Below are 18,903 nucleotides of genomic sequence, written 5' to 3'. Positions count from 1 at the left end.
CGATGAGACTTTCTCACACGTAGCGAAGCTAAAATCTGTGAGGATTTTGTTAGCAATAGCTGCATTTTTCGATTATGAGATTTGGCGAGATGGATGTCAAAACGGCGTTCCTTAATGGAGACATTGAGGAAGAGTTGTATATGGTACAACCCAAAGGTTTTGTCGATCCTAAAAATGCCGACAAAGTATGCAAACTTCAGCGTTCAATCTATGGACTGAAGCAAGCATCGAGAAGTTGGAACCGACGCTTTGATAAGGTGATCAAAGACTTCGGGTTTATACAGTGTCATGGAGAGGCCTGTATTTACAAGAAAGTGAGTGGGAGCTCTGTAGCATTCCTAATATTATATGTAGATGACATATTATTGATTGGGAATGATGTAGAACTATTAAGCAGTGTTAAAGGTTATTTGAATAATAGTTTTTCAATGAAAGACCTTGGTGAAGCATCGTATATATTAGGCATCAAGATTTATAGAGATAGATCAAGATGCCTAATAGGGCTATCACGAGTACATATCTGGACAAGATTCTAAAGAAGTTTAGAATGGACGAAAGTAAGAAAGGGTTCTTACCTATGTTACCGGGCAAGGTCTTGAGTAAGACTCAAGGACCGGCTACGGCGAGAAGAAAGAGAAAGGATGAGTAATATCCCCTATGCCTCGGCGAGTAGGATATATCATGTATGCCATGCTATGTACTAGACCGGATATAGCACATGCTTTGTTAGTTTGACTAGCGAGATATCAAAGTGATCCGGGAATGGAACACTTGGACAGCGGTCAAGAATATCCTGAAGTACTTGAAAAGAACTAAGGATATGTTTCTTTGTTATGGAGGTGACCAAGAGCTCGTTGTAAATGGTTACACCGATGCAAGTTGGAACACCGATCCCGATGACTCTAAGTCACGATCCGGGTACGTGTTTATATTGAATGGTGCTTCACGATAAGGCTGGGCAAGCTCGAAGCGGTGCACGGTGGCGAAGTCTTCAACGGAATCGGAGTACATAGCGGCTTCAAAGGCTTCATCGAAGCGGTATGGATGAAGAGGTTCATTGTAGAGCTCGGTGTGGTTCCTAGTGCATTGGACCCATTAATCATTCATTGTGATAACATGGGTGCCATCGCCAATGCACAAGAGCCAAGGTCACACAAGAGGTGAAGCATATCAAGCTGCGTTACCACTCGATTCGCGAGTACATCGAAGATGGAGAAGTAAAGATTTGCAAAGTACACATCGATCTGAATGTAGCAGATCCGTTGACTAAAGCTCTCCCTAGGGCAAAGCATGACCAACACCGGAATGCCATGGGTGTTAGGTATATTACAATGTAATCTAGATTATTGACTCTAGTGCAAGTGGGAGGTCGAAGGAGATATGCCCTAGAGGCAATAATAAAGTGGTTATTATTTATATCTTTATGTTTATGATAAATGTTTATATATCATGCTATAATTGTATTAACCGAAACATTAGTACATGTGTGATATGTAGACAACAAAGAAGTCCCTAGTATGCCTCTTAAACTAGCTTGTTGATTAATGGATGATTAGTTTCATAATCATGAACATTGGATGTTATTAATAACAAGGTTATATCATTGTATGAATGATGTAATGGATACACCCAAATTAAGCGTAGCATAAGATCTCGTCATTAAGTTATTTGCTATTAGCTTTCGATACATAGTTACCTAGTCCTTATGACCATGAGATCATATAAATCACTTATACCGGAAATGTACTTTGATTACACCAAACACCACTGCGTAAATGGGTGGCTATAAAGGTGGGATTAAGTATCCGGAAAGTATGAGTTGAGGCATATGGATCAACAGTGGGATTTGTCCATCCCGATGACGGATAGATATACTCCGGGCCCTCTCGGTGGAATGTCGTCTAATGTCTTGCAAGCATATGAATAAGTTCATAAGAGACCACATACCACGGTGACGAGTAAAGAGTACTTGTCGGGAGACGAGGTTGAACAAGGTATGGAGTGATACCGAAGATCAAACCTCGGACAAGTAAAATATCGCGTGACAAAGGGAATTGGTATTGTATGTGAATGGTTCATTCGATCACTAAAGTCATCGTTGAATATGTGGGAGTCATTATGGATCTCCAGATCCCGCTATTGGTTATTGGTTGGAGTGAGCACTCAACCATGTCCGCATAGTTCACGAACCGTAGGGTGACACACTTAAAGTTGGATGTTGAAATGGTAGTACTTGAATATGGAATGGAGTTCGAATATTTGTTCGGAGTCCCGGATGAGATCCCGGACATCACGAGGAGTTCCGAATGGTCCGGAGAATAAGATTCATATATAGGATGTCATTTTATGTGAATTAAAATGTCGCGGAAGGTTCTATGGAAGGTTCTAGAAGGTTCTAGAAAAGTCCGGAAGAAACCACCAAGGAAGGTGGAGTCCACATGGGACTCCACCTCCATGGCCGACCAACCCTAGTGGGGGAGGAGTCCCAAGTGGACTCCCCTTAGGGGCCGGCCACCCCCATATGGGAGGTGGAACTCCCACCTTTGGTGGGAGTCCTAGCTTGGCTAGGTTTCCCTCCTTATGGAAGGTTTTTGGTTCGGGTCTTATTCGAAGACTTGGAGACCAACTCTTGGGGATCCACCTATATAATGAGGGGCCAAGGGAGGGGGCCGGCCACCCCAAGACCACAAGCTGGCCGCCCCCTTGAAGTGGCCGGCCACCCCCTCCCAAACCCTAGCCGCCCCCTCTCCTCCATATCTCCCGCGTAGCTTTAGCGAAGCTCCGCCGGAGTTCTCCACCGCCACCGACACCACGCCGCCGTGCTCGTCGGATTCAAGAGGAGCTACTACTTCGCTGCCCGCCGGAACGGGAGGTGGACGTCGTCTTCATCAACAACCGAACGTGTGACCGAGTACGGAGGTCTTGCCCGTTCGTGGCGCCGGAACCGATCGTGATCAAGATCTTCTACGCGCTTTTGCAAGCGGCAAGTGAACGTCTACCGCAGCAACAAGAGCCTCATCTTGTAGGCTTTGGAATCTCTTCAAGGGTGAGACTCGATACCCCCTCGTTGCTACCGTCTTCTAGATTGCATCTTGGCTTGGATTGCGTGTTCGCGGTAGGAAATTTTTTGTTTTCTATGCAACGTTATCCTACAGGGTGGCCCGATCTTCTCAGTAAGCAACGGTGGTGATGATGATCACGGGATGAACACAGCGGAGATAACTTTATGATGAAGTGGATGATAACTTGTATGATGCAACGAGATCTCTCGATTGGTCCCTGTCGCCAATGCAACAGCTCTCAACCCTGCAAGATATTCGCAACTCCACACACTTGCGCACGTAGCCGCCGACCACGAAGCGGTAAGTTTCAATCGTCTAATTCCCAATGGAACAGCAGATCACACAAGACTTTTAGGGTATACACCAAATCAATTCAATATGGTGTAGGAATTCAATAGAGTTGCAAAGCAATCAACTATGAACTAGGGTTTATCTTAAACGTGGTCTAAACCCAATTTGGGGGCGTCCTGGAGACTTATATAGGGGTTCAGGACGACCAGGGTTTGAGAAAATATAAGAATAACCGGCCCAGATCGGGATCTGGTCGAGACAGACTCGGACACGGCCGGCTCAGGAGCCGGTCGACCGGGCCTAGGACCGGGTCAGGCCGGTTGAAACCTGGCCTGGCACCGGGTGGTGACCGGGCTACGGTTCCGGGCATACTGGATAGTGCTCAGTTGGCACCGGCTGGGGATCCGGTTGGCGCCGGGCTGGGCCGATCGGGCGCCCGGTTGGACCGGGCCTTGGACCGGGCGTGCCGGTGTGGCGGCCGGTCTGACCGGGCCCGGTGCCAGCCTGGACTTCTTCTTCTCCCCTCGCGCATGCCTCCCCCTCCTTCCTCGCGCTTCCATGGGATGTCTTCAGGTCCAGCTTCATGGCCAGCTCCATGTCCAGCTTCACATCCAGCTTCTTGTCCAGCTGCCCCTCTCCTCCTCGTGCGATGCTTGCTCCCTCTTCATACATGATCATACATAAGTAATAGGACTTAGGCAGTATAAAGTTCTCATCGATCAAAGTATCATTTAGGAACAAGTTCACATGTTGTTTGAGTAGCTTCGCACGAGCTCGTGTCATTGATCCAATCCTGACTTCATTGGACTTGAGCTTCACAACAGCATCGTCTTCATCTTGCAATGACAGAGGTAGTAGTGTAGTAGGGATGTCCTCATCACATCGACTTGCTAATCATTTTTAGGACGAGCTCACGGTTGTACTAGACCTCAACATCAACCCCCGCATGTTCTTTGTAGCCTTGTCGTCGCTCATAGCCGTCTATCGCCGCAACGACCAAAGTTCCTCGCGCCATCTTCTCTTCGACCACGCCGAGAAACAGAGAAGGAAGTTGCACATCGCCAGCATGAGCATGGGCCATGGCTACGCCCATCTCCTACTCTCCCCATGATGGTCGACACTGCCGCATGTCCGAGTAGGAAGATGACACACCACTAAAGATTGAGGAGGGCTTTTCACAAAAAAAAAGCCTAACCTGGACCGGTCAATATACTACCACGTGGACTGACAAATGGGGTCCGCAGATCGCTACATCATCAATTACATTGCGCCATCGCCACCGGTGACCTTCTATGAACCACTAAGTCGTCTTAGTGACCGTAAGTACAAATTCTCGGAGAACCGTGACCTATTAAAAAACCCGACAAGTTTGAGTACCCATCACATCATGTATTTTTTAGTCAATACTTGCTTTTTTGTAGTCAGTACTTCTCTTCTCCATAGAGCTAGCTAAACCGGGAGGCGCATTTTGTTGCAGCTACAATTTTTCTTGATTGCAACATGTTAGCTTCAGGTTTCAAACAAAGTGTCGTATGAATTTTGTCCAAGGGAATCAAATTCGGTGGCTCATGAGTTAGCTAGAAACTGTTTTCAGACTTTCAATTCTTGTATTTGTGATGATGATCCTCCTAGTTTTATTCTCACATCTTTGATAAACAATGGAAGCTTGTTTGGTATGGAATAAAGCTAGCCGAATGGCATTCCTTCAAAAAGAAAAAAAAGGGCGGCGCTTTTTGTTTTTGAGCAACAACGGGCGGCGCTTATTTACCGGGCCGCCTTTCCTGATGTATGAGAGGCCCATTACAGTTCGTCCCAGAAAAACAGTCCCCTGTTTGTCAAGCAGCTAACCTCAACATTTTCTTTGAAAAAAAAAAACTATCCTGAAAAGAAAAAAAAACTGTCGAGCAGCTCGGAAGTCGCCCTCGCCGCCCCCTCTTTCCTCGTCTCATCTGTGGTTGCACCGCTGCAATGGTGGTTTGGCGAGCGGAGGATCTGGTGGAGACGGAGATGAGCGGTAGCGACGCCGCTCATCTTCTCCGGATCCGCGACCTTGCGCTCTCCCTCTCCGTCGCCGTTGAGCGGGGCCTGGCCTTTCCTCCATCGGCCGCCTCATGGTAACTACCCTTTCTTCCACATGCTAGGATACATCATTTCTCCATATTTTTGGGCTTAAATCCGATGGGGGGCGGTGATTGCTGCAAATGGATTTGGGGGCTCTTCTCCATGAAATCCGACATGGATATACCTAATGCTTCGTTTTGATATTGTTTTATCGATGTGATATTTTCCAGCCAATGTAAAGAATGGAGTGCAAATTAATTTAATTGGTCTACTAACATGAAATTTAATTGGAGTACTGTATTTTTGATTTTTTGTTGGCAGATGTCATTGACTTTGGATGGAAGGGTTCTGATGAAAGAGGGGATGGCTTGGGCTACTGCTGTTCCATGTCAAAGGTGGGCGGACCCGTTATTGGATCAGCTGATCTTTTCTTACTTCTCTAATTCATACCGAGATTTTTTTTTTTTTTTTTTTTTGAATTTCATACCGAGATAATATTTGTTCTGGGTTGAAGTTGAAGTTCAATTGACTGAAAGCAAAATGATAAGATGTATTTATTTCACTCAAGGGCTGAGCATGGAAATATTTGCAGTTTTATGGTGCATGCTCTTAATCGTAAAATACCATGGCCACTTTACCTGGAACTGGAGATGAGTTTTAAAGCTAAGAATCTATTTGGGAAGTATTAAATCTTTTAAATTGTTTAAGTATCCAATTACTCATTCTTATAGACTTATAGTCTTACATGATTGCATGTTACTGCTTCTTGCTGTTCAAATACTCCATTACTTAGGGGATTAGACCACTGTTCAAATGTTAATTAGGGGCTTAAGTCATTATGCTTTATCTACATTTATATCACGTCGAAACTTGGTAAGTGAGGGAATTATGCGTTTATTTTTATTTTTCTAGTGCACTCATCTTGATTATAGGTGCAAGCATAAATGTCCTTACACTACAGCCAAAGGCTGAATATATTATTGTTCTTTCATATCTTCGAAGATAAACAGACGTATTGCCTTATTTGTTACAACTGTTAGATCACCACACAAGTTTTTCTCCGAAATCTGAGACCGGCCAATTTTTTAAACATAAGGCCCTTGGCCCGGCTTTATATATAAAGCCCTCATGGCAACCACAGAAGTAGCGATACAACACACTCCAGAAGTCTGGTACCTACATAAGACTGGTACCTCCATACAAACACAACAAGTCTGATACCCATGAAGAACTCAAAGTACAAGCAGGAAATCTAAACATCGCAGAGAGAGCAGGAGAGGCAGCATGGACTCCTCGCTCCATCTCAGGACGTCGACGGCGTCAGTGTCCTCCGGCCTGTATCCGCGCATGTAGCCTCCTAACCTCGTCCAGCGGCACGTCCAGCAGTGGTCGGTCCCTCTGTCTGACCCAGAACCCCCAGCTCTGCATATAGATAGACATTTTGAAGATAGCGTCAGCCGGGCTAGAGATCAGGGAGCCCTCAATAGCTAGCTTGTTGCGGATGTTCCAGAGCGCCCAACACTGTGCAGCGAAGGTGAACCAAGCTATCCTACGAAGTCTACCCGACAAGCCGTTGGCAATGGCGACGAAGTCCGCAGCCCCTGCTGGGTTCCATGAGCAGGAGAGGAGTTCCCTGATTCCTGCCCACATAAACTTGGCGATGTGGCAAGTGAAGAAGATATGGTCGCATGTTTCCCACTCGCCACATAGGGCACATCGCCCATTCGATGGCCCATGCCGCTTGAACAGTTGGTCCCTGGAGGGCAGTCTACCCCAGATAAGTTGCCAGAGGAAGACACAGATCTTTGGCGGTACCCTTGTGCGCCAAATTTCCTTAAAGTGGGTGATCGTCCCCCCTCGGGACAGCTTGGACTACATCGAGCTAGTGGAGTACTCCCCAGATGGCTCTAGAACCCAACAAACCACATCATCGCCCTCGGAGGCGGGCGAGAGGTCAAAGATCCTGCAGAGGTTGTCCCATTCAACCCTTTCTGCCAGGCCAAAGGTGCACCTGAACCGTATCCTCCAGCCATCGTTGGTCCTAACCCCTGAACAGTTGCGAAGTGGTTGTCGCAGCAAGCAAACAACTGTGGGAAGGTAAAACGGAGGGGCCCCGCGCCCGTCCACCAATCCAGCCAGAAGTAGGTCCTCCGCCCACTGTTAACCTAGTGTTTCGCTCCCATTTTGAAGTACCATTTGATCTTCTGAATGGCGTTCCAGAATTGCGATCCTTTGGTGGGTACCGCCGTGGAGAACAAGTCATGATCCCCTAGGTACTTGGCCCTAAGAAGGTCTACCCATAGGCCTTCCTCGTTCTGGTAGAGCTTCCAGATCCACTTAACATTAAGGCGATGTCATGAACTTGGTGTTGAGGATTCCCAACCCTCCAAACTCCCGTGGTTTGCACACCGTGGCCCAATCCACCATATGTTAATGAGAGCGATGGGCCTAAACTGCTTGATGGTGTCCGCACCCTGTACTTTCGGAATAAGAGAGATGACTCCAAAGTTAAGGTGCGCAATGTCGACCCTCCCTAGGGCAAAATCGTTTAGGATCCGGAGGATAGGTTCTCTAAGAATGTCCCAGAATTTCTTGAAGAGAAGGACCGGTAAGCCATCCGGGCCTGGGGCCGAGTCAGGTTTCATGCCCGCAAGCACCTCATCCAGCTCGTCAGGAGTAAAGGTGAGCTCCAATCCCCTGTTCTCCTCCTCGTAGATCCTCTTGTCAGTCGGCCAGAGGTTGTGAGCCAGGGAGAAAGCCCTTTCCTCCCCCTCGGCGCCCATTAGGCCCTGGTAAAATTGGTAAACATGTCCCATCATCTCGTGCTGGTCCGAAATCTCCCCATTATCAGTCACTAGGCAAGGGATGAGACACTTCCTACGCCTCCCATTGGCTAAAGCATGGAAGAAGGTGGTGCAGGAGTCCCCTTTAAGGGTCCATTGGAGCCTGCTACGTTGTCGCCAGTAATCCTCCTCCACGCCATGAAGCTGCACAATCTAATCCTCAAGGAAGTATTGGAGTGCCCAACCCTCCTCATCTAGACTAGAGGAGTCGGAGAGGAGGTTATCCCGAGCCTCCCTCTTCTGTTTGCCTAAATTGGCCCCCCACCCTCGGAGGTGTTGGCGAAGGCATCTCGCAATGCACTGCCAAAGGCCGATGCTGCACCGGTGAGGCCCCCGCTCCTGGATGCAGACGATCAGCTTATCCTTGACCATCTGCTCGAAGCCAACTACCCTTAGCCACCAGGATTGGAAGAAAAATCTCGCCGGCTGGCGAATCCCCTATTCGCCGTCATCTAAGAGGAAAGGATTGTGGTCGGAGCCCACTCGAGTGACCGCCGTGAGAGAGCACAGAGGGAAAAGCGTTTCCCAAGAGGGAGAGACGAAGACCCTATCAAGGACCGAGCGGAGGGGAGAGTTGCTTGTTGGTCCAAGTGAACCTGGCTCCGGTTTGGTTGAGCTCTCTAAGGGAAAGGGAAGCAATGGCGTCGTTAAATTGGCCCACCCTTGGCCAATTGATATTGTCATTGCTCTTGTCCCCCGGTCCACGAATGAGGTTGAAGTCGCCCCCCACAACGAGAGGGAACCTACAATTCTCCACCTCGGAAGTTAGTTCCTCCAAGAACTCCCTAGTCCTGGAGTGGTTAGCTGGCCGTAGACCAGAATACAGGTCCACTTGACCCCGCGACTGCGATGGAAGAGGTCGGTGCTGATGAAGAACCTCCCCTTCCTCCAGGTCCCCACCTCGAAACAGTCGTCACGGAACCCCAGGAGCATCCATCGGATTGTCCTGCGGCCGGCACCCAGTTCCAGCAGAATTGGCCAGCGCACTCAAGGCTTCGAAGTTCCGAGTCCGAGAAATCTTGCCGGACCGTCTCTTGAAGGCCTAGAATGTCAATTCTGTCGCGCTGCATGTATTCGCGGAGCTAGGTGCGCCACCCTTGTCCTCCAAACCCCCGAAGGTTGTAGATCAGAGCTCTCATTTGGGAGCGCTCTTCTTGCACACATGGGCCTTAGCACATTTCCTCCTAGGTCGGGAGCGCGGAGGGCCGGACCCTTCACAAGCCCCCGCGGTGAGCGCAGGCACCATGCCAGATGACTCCGGGGCCCCTGCCCCAGGCGAGTCCGACGAGGCGGGAGGCGAGGCCGCACCCGCTGCTTGCTCCAACCTTAGTGCCTCTGCAGCAGCCTCGGCATCAAGCTCCAGGCGACGCGCAGTTTCAGCAAGCGCAGCTTGCACTTTTTCTTTTGCCGGGCCTCACCCGGATTGCCCGCCTTAGGAGAGAAGACCAAGCAGCTATCGCGAACAATCGAAGACAAATGCGCATCAGAGAGGAGGTCTAGCATTGCGAAGTCGTTACCTTTGTCCTTGGTGTTGGTGTTGCCGGCCTTGCCCTCCAAGTTCTTCTCGGCCGTGAGCCTCTGAGCGCGGAGAAGGGACGAGGTCCCGGTCGCAGCACCCTGGGTCCGCGAGCTCTTCCTCACCGCCGAAGACGACGCCGAGGTCACCCGCTTGGAGTAGATGGCCTTGGAGCGACGAGCCTGCGCCAGAGGGGTAGCCTCGGACAACTCCTTCAGGAGGTTCTTGTGGACATCATCACCAATGGGCCGCGGCAGCTCCTCGCCCTCAGAGGCGTCTACCACCTCCACAACTTCCATGCCACCGGGACTCATGGCCGGCGTCAGCTTGGTCCATGGAGTCATCGGCAAGGAGACGGGGCCTTTCTGCCACACTCGCCGGCACCAGGTGCACCAACAAATTGTTCTTGGCAGGTTCTTGGAGGGAGAGAGAGGGGAGGATCTCCGCAGCGACGTCCATGTTCGAGCCATACTCATCAAACCTGCACATAGCCAGGGCCGGGGCATAGGTGGCTGGCAGCCCCAGCGTGCGAAGCACCAACGCCGGGGGGTTGAAGCTAGAGGGTCCGGACGCCCCGCCCTTGTCCTTGGCCGCTTCTTTGTTCTTGTCTTGACTGCGGCGGTGTTTGTTCCATTCGCTATCAAAGGGGATGTCGTCGGAGTCGTCATCGTCTAGATCATTGTGGGGTGGTGGTGGAGGGCCGCTGACCCAGCACCCGGAGTACCGCGAGGCGGAGCCTCCGCCTGGACCCCAACCATGAAACCCTCTCCATTCACGAAAACTTGGACCGAGCCTTTGATGCGGTCAGGGTAGCGACAGTGGAAACGCATACGGATTGGCTCGCGGTCGCGCTTCTGGATAGAGAGCTCGTCCACATCAATCGGCCTCCCAATCATGGTGAACGCCGCCATGAGGCGGTCCTTGGTCATGAGGTCCTCTGGAACCCCCGACAAGCGCACCTATGTGGAGGGGAGAACCAAACTCGGCTTAGGGGCCAGGAAGGCCTCACGGATCTCAGTGTCGGTCTTGCTGAGAGGGAGGTGGAGCTTCGCGCTCCCGATGCTCAGCCGCAGGGTCTGGCGAGTGGGGAAGACCACCGAGAACTCGGAGTCGGAGAGACGCTGCACTTGCCAATCCCAAAGCTCGTCAACCAAGTGCTTCAATTCATCGTCGAGCTGATTCTCGGACAGCGGCGTCGAGCTGAACTTGATGATGGCAGCAAAGACATCCCCATTGCCCAGCCCACCATGCAGCGGCTTGACGTCGATGTTGTAGAAGCCCCTGCGGGTGATGGCGTGGCGCCGGTGATGGCGTGGCCCATGGTTTGGAGCCTAAGCCCCTTCCCTCGCGACGGCAGTTTGCAGATGAGTGGCCCTCACCGCTGCAGATGACGCACAAGGGGTCGAAGTTGCAGTCCGGTAGTGGCCTTCCCTACCACATTTGAAGCATTCCCCCGCCGCCGGCGCCCCTGCCCGGGTGGGTTTTGCTTAGCCTTCCCTTTTGGCTGTTGCTGGCCTCCCTCCCCATGTGCCTTTTTGGTCTTGTTCTTGTGCTGTGGACGCTGGCCCTGTACCGCGCGGTCTCCCTGACCCACGGCACCAGAGCGCTCGCCGCCGCCCCTGGCCGGCGCCCCCTCCGTGCGGCGGTTTGCCAGCGCCTCCTCACGCCAGCGCTGTTCGTCCCACCAAGGAGGCGGGGGGCCGTAGTCGAAGCCGCGGCCGCGCTCCTGGTCACGGTAAGGGAGGTCCTAGACCGGCCAATTTCACCAACTAAAGATTTACATCTCTGCACTTGAGAACGAATATTCTCTTATGCTCTCCGAGCTTTACGTGATATGCTTTGGACTTAAAGACTAACTGGTTGTCTCGTGATTCCTTAGTAGTACAGTCTGATTTTCCTATCAAAAGGAATAACTTAATTGTTGATCATGTCAAAAATTTGTCATTTCAAATAAGAAAGATGCCCCATTACCATTTTCTTCGTAATACATCTTACCAACAACTGAATGTTTGAAAAGAACTCTATTGCAGAAGTCAAGCTTTCATTTGTTTGGCCTTTTCTGTTTATAATTACATCCTCCTTGTGTCACAACTTAATACCATTTCCGGTTTCTATACTCCATGCAACTATTTTTTTGTGTTACCTTTTTTGCACCAAACCAAATTATTTACCCTCCTTTGTTGCTGTTACAATTGGTAGTTGATTCCTATTAGTTGCAGGTTACTGCAGGCATGCTTACGGCGTTTTGGTGATAGGGGTTAAAATTAGTACGGCTGGACTAATATAGGTAATTCAGTTTTCTTACTCTAATTTTAACCTCTTTTTTCTCAACCTAATGGTAACCTTGGTAAAAGTTCTTCCCAAAAAGCATTACGCCAGCCTCGGTCAGCTACTTTACATTTAATTTTGCATGAGCGAGATGAGGGATTATTAGTGCTAAGTTAACGTGAATATGTTATACTAACAAAATGGAGGATCCTTTGAACCTCCATCTTTAAGTTGTAAAAATAATAGAATTTTTTTGTGTATGCTCTCAGTCCATCTTCTTAGAAGACAAATGCAAATTTGTCAGTACCGCTGAAAGGATGGCTCTTATCACATCTTGGATTACCTCACAAGCGATTTAACCTCTCACCACTTTGGATCCTAAAAGCATCATAATCGATATCCTCAAGCTCGAGCATGTTTTCCTATGGGCGGCTTCACACAAGGTCTCCGCGGGAAAATGCAAAGTCAAATGGGACCTTTGTGTCGGCCAAAGAACATGGGAGGTCTTGGACCCCAAAATATCTGCGAGGGCTTTGAGATTAAGTTAGCCCTAGTATGAATGGAGGGAGCCAGAGCGCACTTGGCCACTTGGGTAGGCTTGGCGCATCCTTGCGATCACACGGACATTGAGATATTTCTACAAGTCCATTGACATAACCATCGGCGATAGAAAGACCACAATTTTTTTTTTTTTTGGCATTTGCATTGGTTAGAGGGGCTCAAACCGAAAGACATCGTGCCATCTATTCTCGCCATATCTAAACAAAAGAACTTAACACTGCACAAGGATTTAGATCAAGACTTGTGTGGCAGCTCGGTCCTTCACATCAACAGAGTTATACACCCTTTGGAGCAAGCTTCAAGAGGCGCACCTTACCGATGGCGCAGGGGACACAATTACTTGGAAGCTCACAAATCATGAGAAGTACTCCGCAGCCTCGGCCTATGTGGTGCAATTTGAGATGACACCACATCATTCATGAAGCATATGGTATGGGAGAATTGGGCTTTCCCAAATGCAAGTTTTTCGCTTGGTTCATTCTCCAAACCATGTATGGACAGTGGACCGGCTCGCCCGTCGTGTTTGGCCCCATTGTGGCCTTTGTCGACTTTGCAAGAGGGAACCAAACCACGACATACCTCATATTCAAATTTGGAAGGGCATCAAGGAGTGGCTTGACTTGGAGTATTTTGACAACTCACAATGGAACAATCAGACCACGGTTGAAGATTGGTGGTACTGTATCACGGGGGTAATGGATAGCGGCGTAAACGGCTATCATACCGGCTATCATATTTGCTAATGCTCACCGCCTGGGAAATTTGGAACGAAAAAAGTGTATGGATTTTGTGAAGCTTTGCTTCCATGTCATCCATTGTAATACCAACAATTAAGAAGCGGAATGCCGCTCTTTGGGGTGCCACATGAGCGAAACCTTTGGGTGCAATTTTGCCGTTGGAGTAGGCTTTTGTATTGGATCAGTTTGGCAAAGTTTCTGACATAAACTAGGGAAATAGGCAAAGTTTTTGCCTTTTTTTTCAAAAAATATAACCATGCCAGGCTGAAGTTGCGAAGTAGGTGTTAGAGCAAGAAATGTAAACCGATAATTCCAGAATATAAGCACTAAGACTCATCAACAATTCTGTTACACCATACAAGTTAAATGACGAGGAAAACCAATTCAGTCATCTTGTTCTTCTGTGAAGTCTGGCTCCATGGGCTTCTTGAGCGCCTTGCCGTCGATACTGTGACGACGACACCTCACCCGCCCTCCTGTCTGAGCGTCGCAGGCCTCGGGCATCCTCTGCTCCATGGACGCTCGGCGACGCTTGTGCCGGCGCCATGCGGCCTGGATGAAGCACGCCGCCCACGTCCGCCACTGGTGCGAGTAGAACCGGAACCTGTGCCTGATCCGTGCGCTGTGCAGGCGCCGGAACTGTGACGCCACGAACCTGAGGTCCTCCACGACGAGCGCGAATGCCTCGACTTCGGATACTGCCCGCACAGTGCGTGTGGACCGTGGCAGGTACTCGGAGGGCCTTGGGTCCAGCGCCCACGTCAGGAGCTCCTCTCCGCAGAACTCCCCTGCTCCGATGCGGCACGAGTTGAAGAAACCAGACCTCCCACCCTGCGTCGTGTATGAGTCGAGGTACCCCCGGATGATGAAGAGCATGGAGTCCACGGGGTCCAGCTCGCGCACCAGACGCGTGCCCCCGGTGTACAGCGCCGGGCGCAGCCGCTCGCAGATGGCCTCCAGCGTCCGCTCGTCCATCTCGTCGAACAATGGCACTCTTCGGACGAGGTCGAGGCAGAGGTGGCGTTTGATGTCACGGCGGATGTCCATGGGGAGGTCCTTGAGCAAGGCCTCCTCGTCGACGCCCCGGGTGGCCACCCATTTGTACTGCTGGTACCTCCTCACGCACTGCTTCAGCGGCTGGGGTATCTGCCGGTGGTGCATCCAACGTTCCATGTCCGTCCGCTTCGTCCGCCACTCCTCTAGCCGGATCATCGTTGCTTGGAGGTAAGACTTAATTAAGTGCAAAGGCAGAGCTAGAAGTGTCAGTTGTGGTTATCTCTGCGGGCATGATTGGTTGGGCAGAAGGAACGAGTTCTTACTTGCATGTTACCAATGAGCAGGGCAAACAAGACCAGCCCAAGAACGCCAATGACGATTGCAAATGTTATCTCTCCAATGAACAAGCTTGTTGCAAGGTTCTGTCCTAAGCAACTGAAACACAAATATTTTTTTTGCATTAGTTAGAAAAATGGCCAATATGTAACTGACGAAGAATTCACATGTATAGATTCATTTAGTTCCTAACCTTAGGTTCTTTAGTCCCCACCAGAAGCAGTAGAAGTACTTCTGGGTGAACGCCGACGTCGTTATTTTATAGTCGAACGCTTCTGCGTAAATCCCAAACTGGTAGAAGCTATTGCTCGGAGTGCACAGGCTCGTTATGTTGCTCAGCTCGTACCAGATGGTCCTGTTGCTGCTGACGGTATTACAGTCGAAGAATTCAGTCTGACACATGGGGCCCTCCAGATGGCACGCTTCTCTCCAGCATGCTTCCTGCCTCTGCACCGAGAAGAGATACCACAAGGCTCCCAGCACCTGCATTTCCAGTCCATTGAATGTTCAGTAAAAAATGGATTAAGCATATACTAGGAATAAAAAAGATCTAACTGGAGAAACCCAAGAGCGATGCACGTACGTGGCTTGCGAGCATGTAGAGTATGAGGTTGTATGCAGCGCTGGCCCATGCGTTTTCCGTCATGGTTCCAGTGGCCATGACGATCTGCCTCGTGAGTGGGAAGATCTGGAAAAGCCGGGGGAGGTATTGGAAGATGATGCTGAAGCGAAGGATGTCCTTCCGGTTTGCCGTTGCAGATTCCTTCATCTTAGGCACGACAACCCAGATCACAAACTGTGGATAGCGAGAGACAGATATATATATATATATTTATATTTCAGAAGATTCCACAGAATAATTTCTCGGTGTTGTTTCAGGTGTGACACATCTGACGAACGTTACCTGTGGTAGAGGCAGCGCGGTGATGAGATCGAAGCAGAAGGTACGTGAGAGGTACCTCCTGGCAATCTTGTAGGGCTGAATCACAAGCTCCCCTCTCCCGAACACCCGGGAAGATGGCGCGATGAAGGCTGTCCGGAAGCGGAGGAAGATGTGGGCCGCGTAGAACACGTCCAGCAGCGACCGTATCATGGATAGCATCAACGCCAGAGAGTACTTGAACTCGATGCACATGTTCTGCTGTGTCCCAGTGAGGTAGAGGAACAAGGGGTCGACGAAGAGCGAGAGCAGGCACGCGGTGAGGAAGATCTTGTTCCACAGGTGGATCACCCGGCCGCGGGGGTCGAAGAGCAGCTGGTTGCCTGCGTGCATCAGTGACTCCAGCTCCTCCGAGAACGCCCGCGATAGCACCCTGTCCTTCAGGCTTCTGCAAGACCTCTCCGGGCAGCCCCCGGAGCCTAGCTTGCATTTCCATGGATCGTGAGGTAATTTGCTGTGCTTTCTTCTCGTTGATGGGCTCTCCAAGGAGCTTGCTTTCAAGTGTTGGATCTCGAGATCGTTCTGAAACCTGGAACATGAAATGCAAGAAAGATAATATGGCATAGTCTCGAAAACGTGAACACAATGGATTTTCTGGGTCTGCGACATTGGAACATCTACTATATGCAGTGATGGGAAAACAGTGAACTATCGAACCAACATGCCTGAAATTCTATATGCAGAAAGTCATCAGTTTCATCAGTTCAATCCTATGTTTTTCGAATATAGTACAGAAGAGATTCAGGCGAGGAAGAATTGGAGATTGAATGACTTTGCCAGGCTGGTTGAAATGTCAAACAATTTTACCCTGATAAGCAAGTTGACACTGCTGGAGAGGACGCTCACCTGACGTTTCGTGAACCACAGCATGCCATGCTGCTCTTTAACAGTTTCTGGTCAAAACTATCACGCATACATGGCGGCTTACTTATAAGCAAGTGCACTTGTATGATCTGCAAACAGCAGGGAGATCACATTGCTGTCGTCTTCGGCAAAAGGGAAGAAAGTAACATCAAAACTGTGCTCCGCCACGGGAACTGATAGAAAGGTCCATCTACAACTAATTTTACAGGGATCTCGTGATTTTGTGCTTAAAGGCAGATCGACCCAAGGAAAAGATTGTTGACATTGTTCATTTGACAGGGAAACACCGACAACATGTGATCAGGCTACCAACATGTGATGCTCCTTTAATGTTTCTGTGTCATTTTCTCTTATGTCTGAGCACAAGCCCAACCTATTGTGCCCTCACCGTCCGGCCGTACATTCAGGTCTAATGATTATGTCCAACAGGAGAATTCTTAAAGATCATCCGTGCATAAGTACAATTTTAAAGAGAGCATGTAGCTATGGTGTAAATAAACTTCAATAACAGTTGTACAGGTGGACACAACCTCTACGCGTATGATATAATATGATCATTTCTTTGGAGGTAATTATGGTAATAAGCAAACTTGAAATGAATAAGTAGTGAATGCCTGCTTGCCCAGATCTTGCTTTTCCTCGGGGTGCCCTGAACCATGTGACCACCCAATGGTCACAGTTGGTTCACACCAGCACGTTGAGTGTCCATAGAAATGTGCTGTCCTCGAGTTGATAAATGCGCATGGCTAAGTTATATTCATTGACCTAATGTTTATGTGATGAGCTCAGCATTTCCATGCCCCATTCAGAACACCTAAAACATTAACCTATATATGAAGAAAGTTGGTGATTGACGGCTCAAAGCCACCAACTTTTTACTGAAGGTCATATCCATAGAGTTAAGCGTTCTTTGAAATTTGAAAGTTGTTGGCTCAAAGAACAAGATCTCCAAAACTGTGTAAGAGCTGATTGGCACTCTACTAAAAATAGATCGTTATCGGCCAGGACTGACCATCTTGCATGCACTCATGATTTGCCCAAAAAGAAAAGCCTTTGAATCAAGAACTCAATAATCTGGAAGTACAAATCAAGCAAATCCTGATGTGAAAGATTGGGATATGATGACCAGAGTCCTCTAACACTTGTGTTATAATGATTGTGAAGTTCAAATCTTCTAATATAAGTATTTCTCCTTTAATGCAATGTCTATACAAACCAGCAGTATGGCATCTACACAAAGATTTCTAGGAATTTCGCTAACCAAATCACATGGGAGAAATTTATAAAATTCCCAATCTGGCGAACATAGAAAATTGGACCTTGCCAGATTAGTCCGTGTTGTTCCCTGTGGTGCTGAGGGGCTCGCTATACTTGTTCATATCCGAAGAAAACATGGTGTTAGCGACCATCTCTCGGGGAGGATGCACTGTGGCTAGATTGCAGTGTGAGGGGCAGTCGGGTTGCGAGAACTACATGGCTTTTAACGATCGCCTCTCTCTTTTTGGAGCTCGTCCGTGCCACGGGACTTGGAGAAGCTGTAAGGGGTGTAGGTTAAGCTAAGACGTGTACAATAATTTTAGGTTCCAACCTCTTAAGTGAGTCGCTCATCTTGCTATTCATGCGTAAGATGTGCAGAATGGTTTTTAGGTTCTTCCAACCTCTTAAACCGAGTGGCTATGCGCTTGTTTGATTGTAGACATGTATGGAAAAAATGTGAGATGCAACCGGGATTTCTCCAGTTGTTGTTGGCAGTCAGTCAGTACTGTGTCTGTACTACGGCCATTCGGCTCACGTCAGTGTTTGTAGCCATCGCTAGGTGGTCGAAAGACCTACTTGTAATTTTTATTACTTTTGGGTTAGTTTGTACTGCTATTAATGATTATTATTAATAGGTCGGTGAAATTTTCGCAAAAAAAACGTTCAATCGATTCGGAAAACCGACAATTCAGATTATCCAGAGAGCGCACTATTGCTCCATTTCGAAGAAAAACATCATATGATGCTCTCACAGTGTACCCCATCAAGGAACACGATCAGGCAATAATACGGTGACTGCATTTTGGTCATTTGGTGGCACTTCAGCATGAGTGACCATATACGTGATTACATGTACCCATCATATCTTCAGTTGGACAAAACAATTTCTCTCCTAGTGCCAAAATCTCCGCTATGCGCACCAAATTGTGCAGGACGTTTCTCGATGGCCCACGGTTGAAATCTGCAGTAATCAACAGCGGCACATACCTAACGGTGTCCATGCTCGGCAGTTTCGCAGCTCCAAAAACGTTATCAAAAAGATCTTGTAGGCTGAAAATCAGCAGGTTTACCATCATATAATCCGTTGACCAGGGTGCTTCGCTTCGAGAAAGTAGGAAACAGTAGGCCTGTGTGCCGGCCTGAGTGAATACAGATAGCGTTTCGTGTCTCC

General features: G+C 48.9%; 1 protein-coding gene and 1 long non-coding RNA gene across 5 annotated transcripts in view; one reads left to right on the top strand and one right to left on the bottom strand.

The window, feature by feature from the left end:
* The first annotated feature begins 5,351 nt into the window (after nt 1-5,351).
* The window catches only part of LOC124691434, a 15,278-nt gene continuing 1,726 nt past the window's right edge, over nt 5,352-18,903 (top strand). The window contains exons 1-4 of one of the 2 annotated variants that reach the window (XR_006998949.1): nt 5,352-5,467; nt 5,736-5,809; nt 11,993-12,060; nt 15,551-17,112. This is a non-coding gene — a long non-coding RNA (uncharacterized LOC124691434). Of the gene's footprint in view, nt 5,468-5,735; nt 5,810-11,992; nt 12,061-15,550; nt 17,113-18,903 lie in introns of those variants that run through there. The other variant, XR_006998950.1, reaches the window with a different exon arrangement.
* LOC124691433 (protein CNGC15b-like) lies at nt 13,610-16,560 on the bottom strand. Of its 3 annotated transcripts, XM_047224717.1 has the most exons (6): nt 16,458-16,523; nt 15,576-16,140; nt 15,255-15,467; nt 14,865-15,154; nt 14,659-14,770; nt 13,610-14,569 (listed from the first exon to the last, which is right to left on the bottom strand). In XM_047224717.1, exons 1-6 carry the CDS (start codon nt 16,484-16,486, stop codon nt 13,724-13,726), a joined length of 2,055 nt encoding a protein of 684 aa, XP_047080673.1. In that variant the 5' UTR covers nt 16,487-16,523; the 3' UTR covers nt 13,610-13,723. The 3 variants fall into 3 exon arrangements, with proteins under 3 accessions (XP_047080673.1, XP_047080674.1, XP_047080672.1); XM_047224718.1 differs by having other exon boundaries at nt 15,255-15,440; nt 15,576-16,560; XM_047224716.1 differs by having other exon boundaries at nt 15,576-16,558.

This window comes from Lolium rigidum, chromosome 2 (genome assembly GCF_022539505.1).
Source record: "Lolium rigidum isolate FL_2022 chromosome 2, APGP_CSIRO_Lrig_0.1, whole genome shotgun sequence".
Taxonomy (NCBI): Eukaryota; Viridiplantae; Streptophyta; class Magnoliopsida; order Poales; family Poaceae; genus Lolium; species Lolium rigidum.
Note: the sequence above shows the minus strand (reverse complement) of the source record. Positions and strands in the feature narration are given on the sequence as shown.

What these genes read in the sequence shown, in the direction of transcription:
- LOC124691433 (XM_047224716.1), bottom strand. Translation starts at nt 16,220, where the DNA reads ATGTCGCAGACCCAGAAAATCCATTGTGTTCACGTTTTCGAGACTATG. An exon ending in CCGCGCTGCCTCTACCACAG is followed by an intron (nt 15,468 to 15,575) that starts GTAACGTTCGTC and finishes CGCTATCCACAG; the next exon opens with TTTGTGATCTGGGTTGTCGT. An exon ending in TGCTCATTGGTAACATGCAA is followed by an intron (nt 14,570 to 14,658) that starts GTAAGAACTCGT and finishes CACTTAATTAAG; the next exon opens with TCTTACCTCCAAGCAACGAT.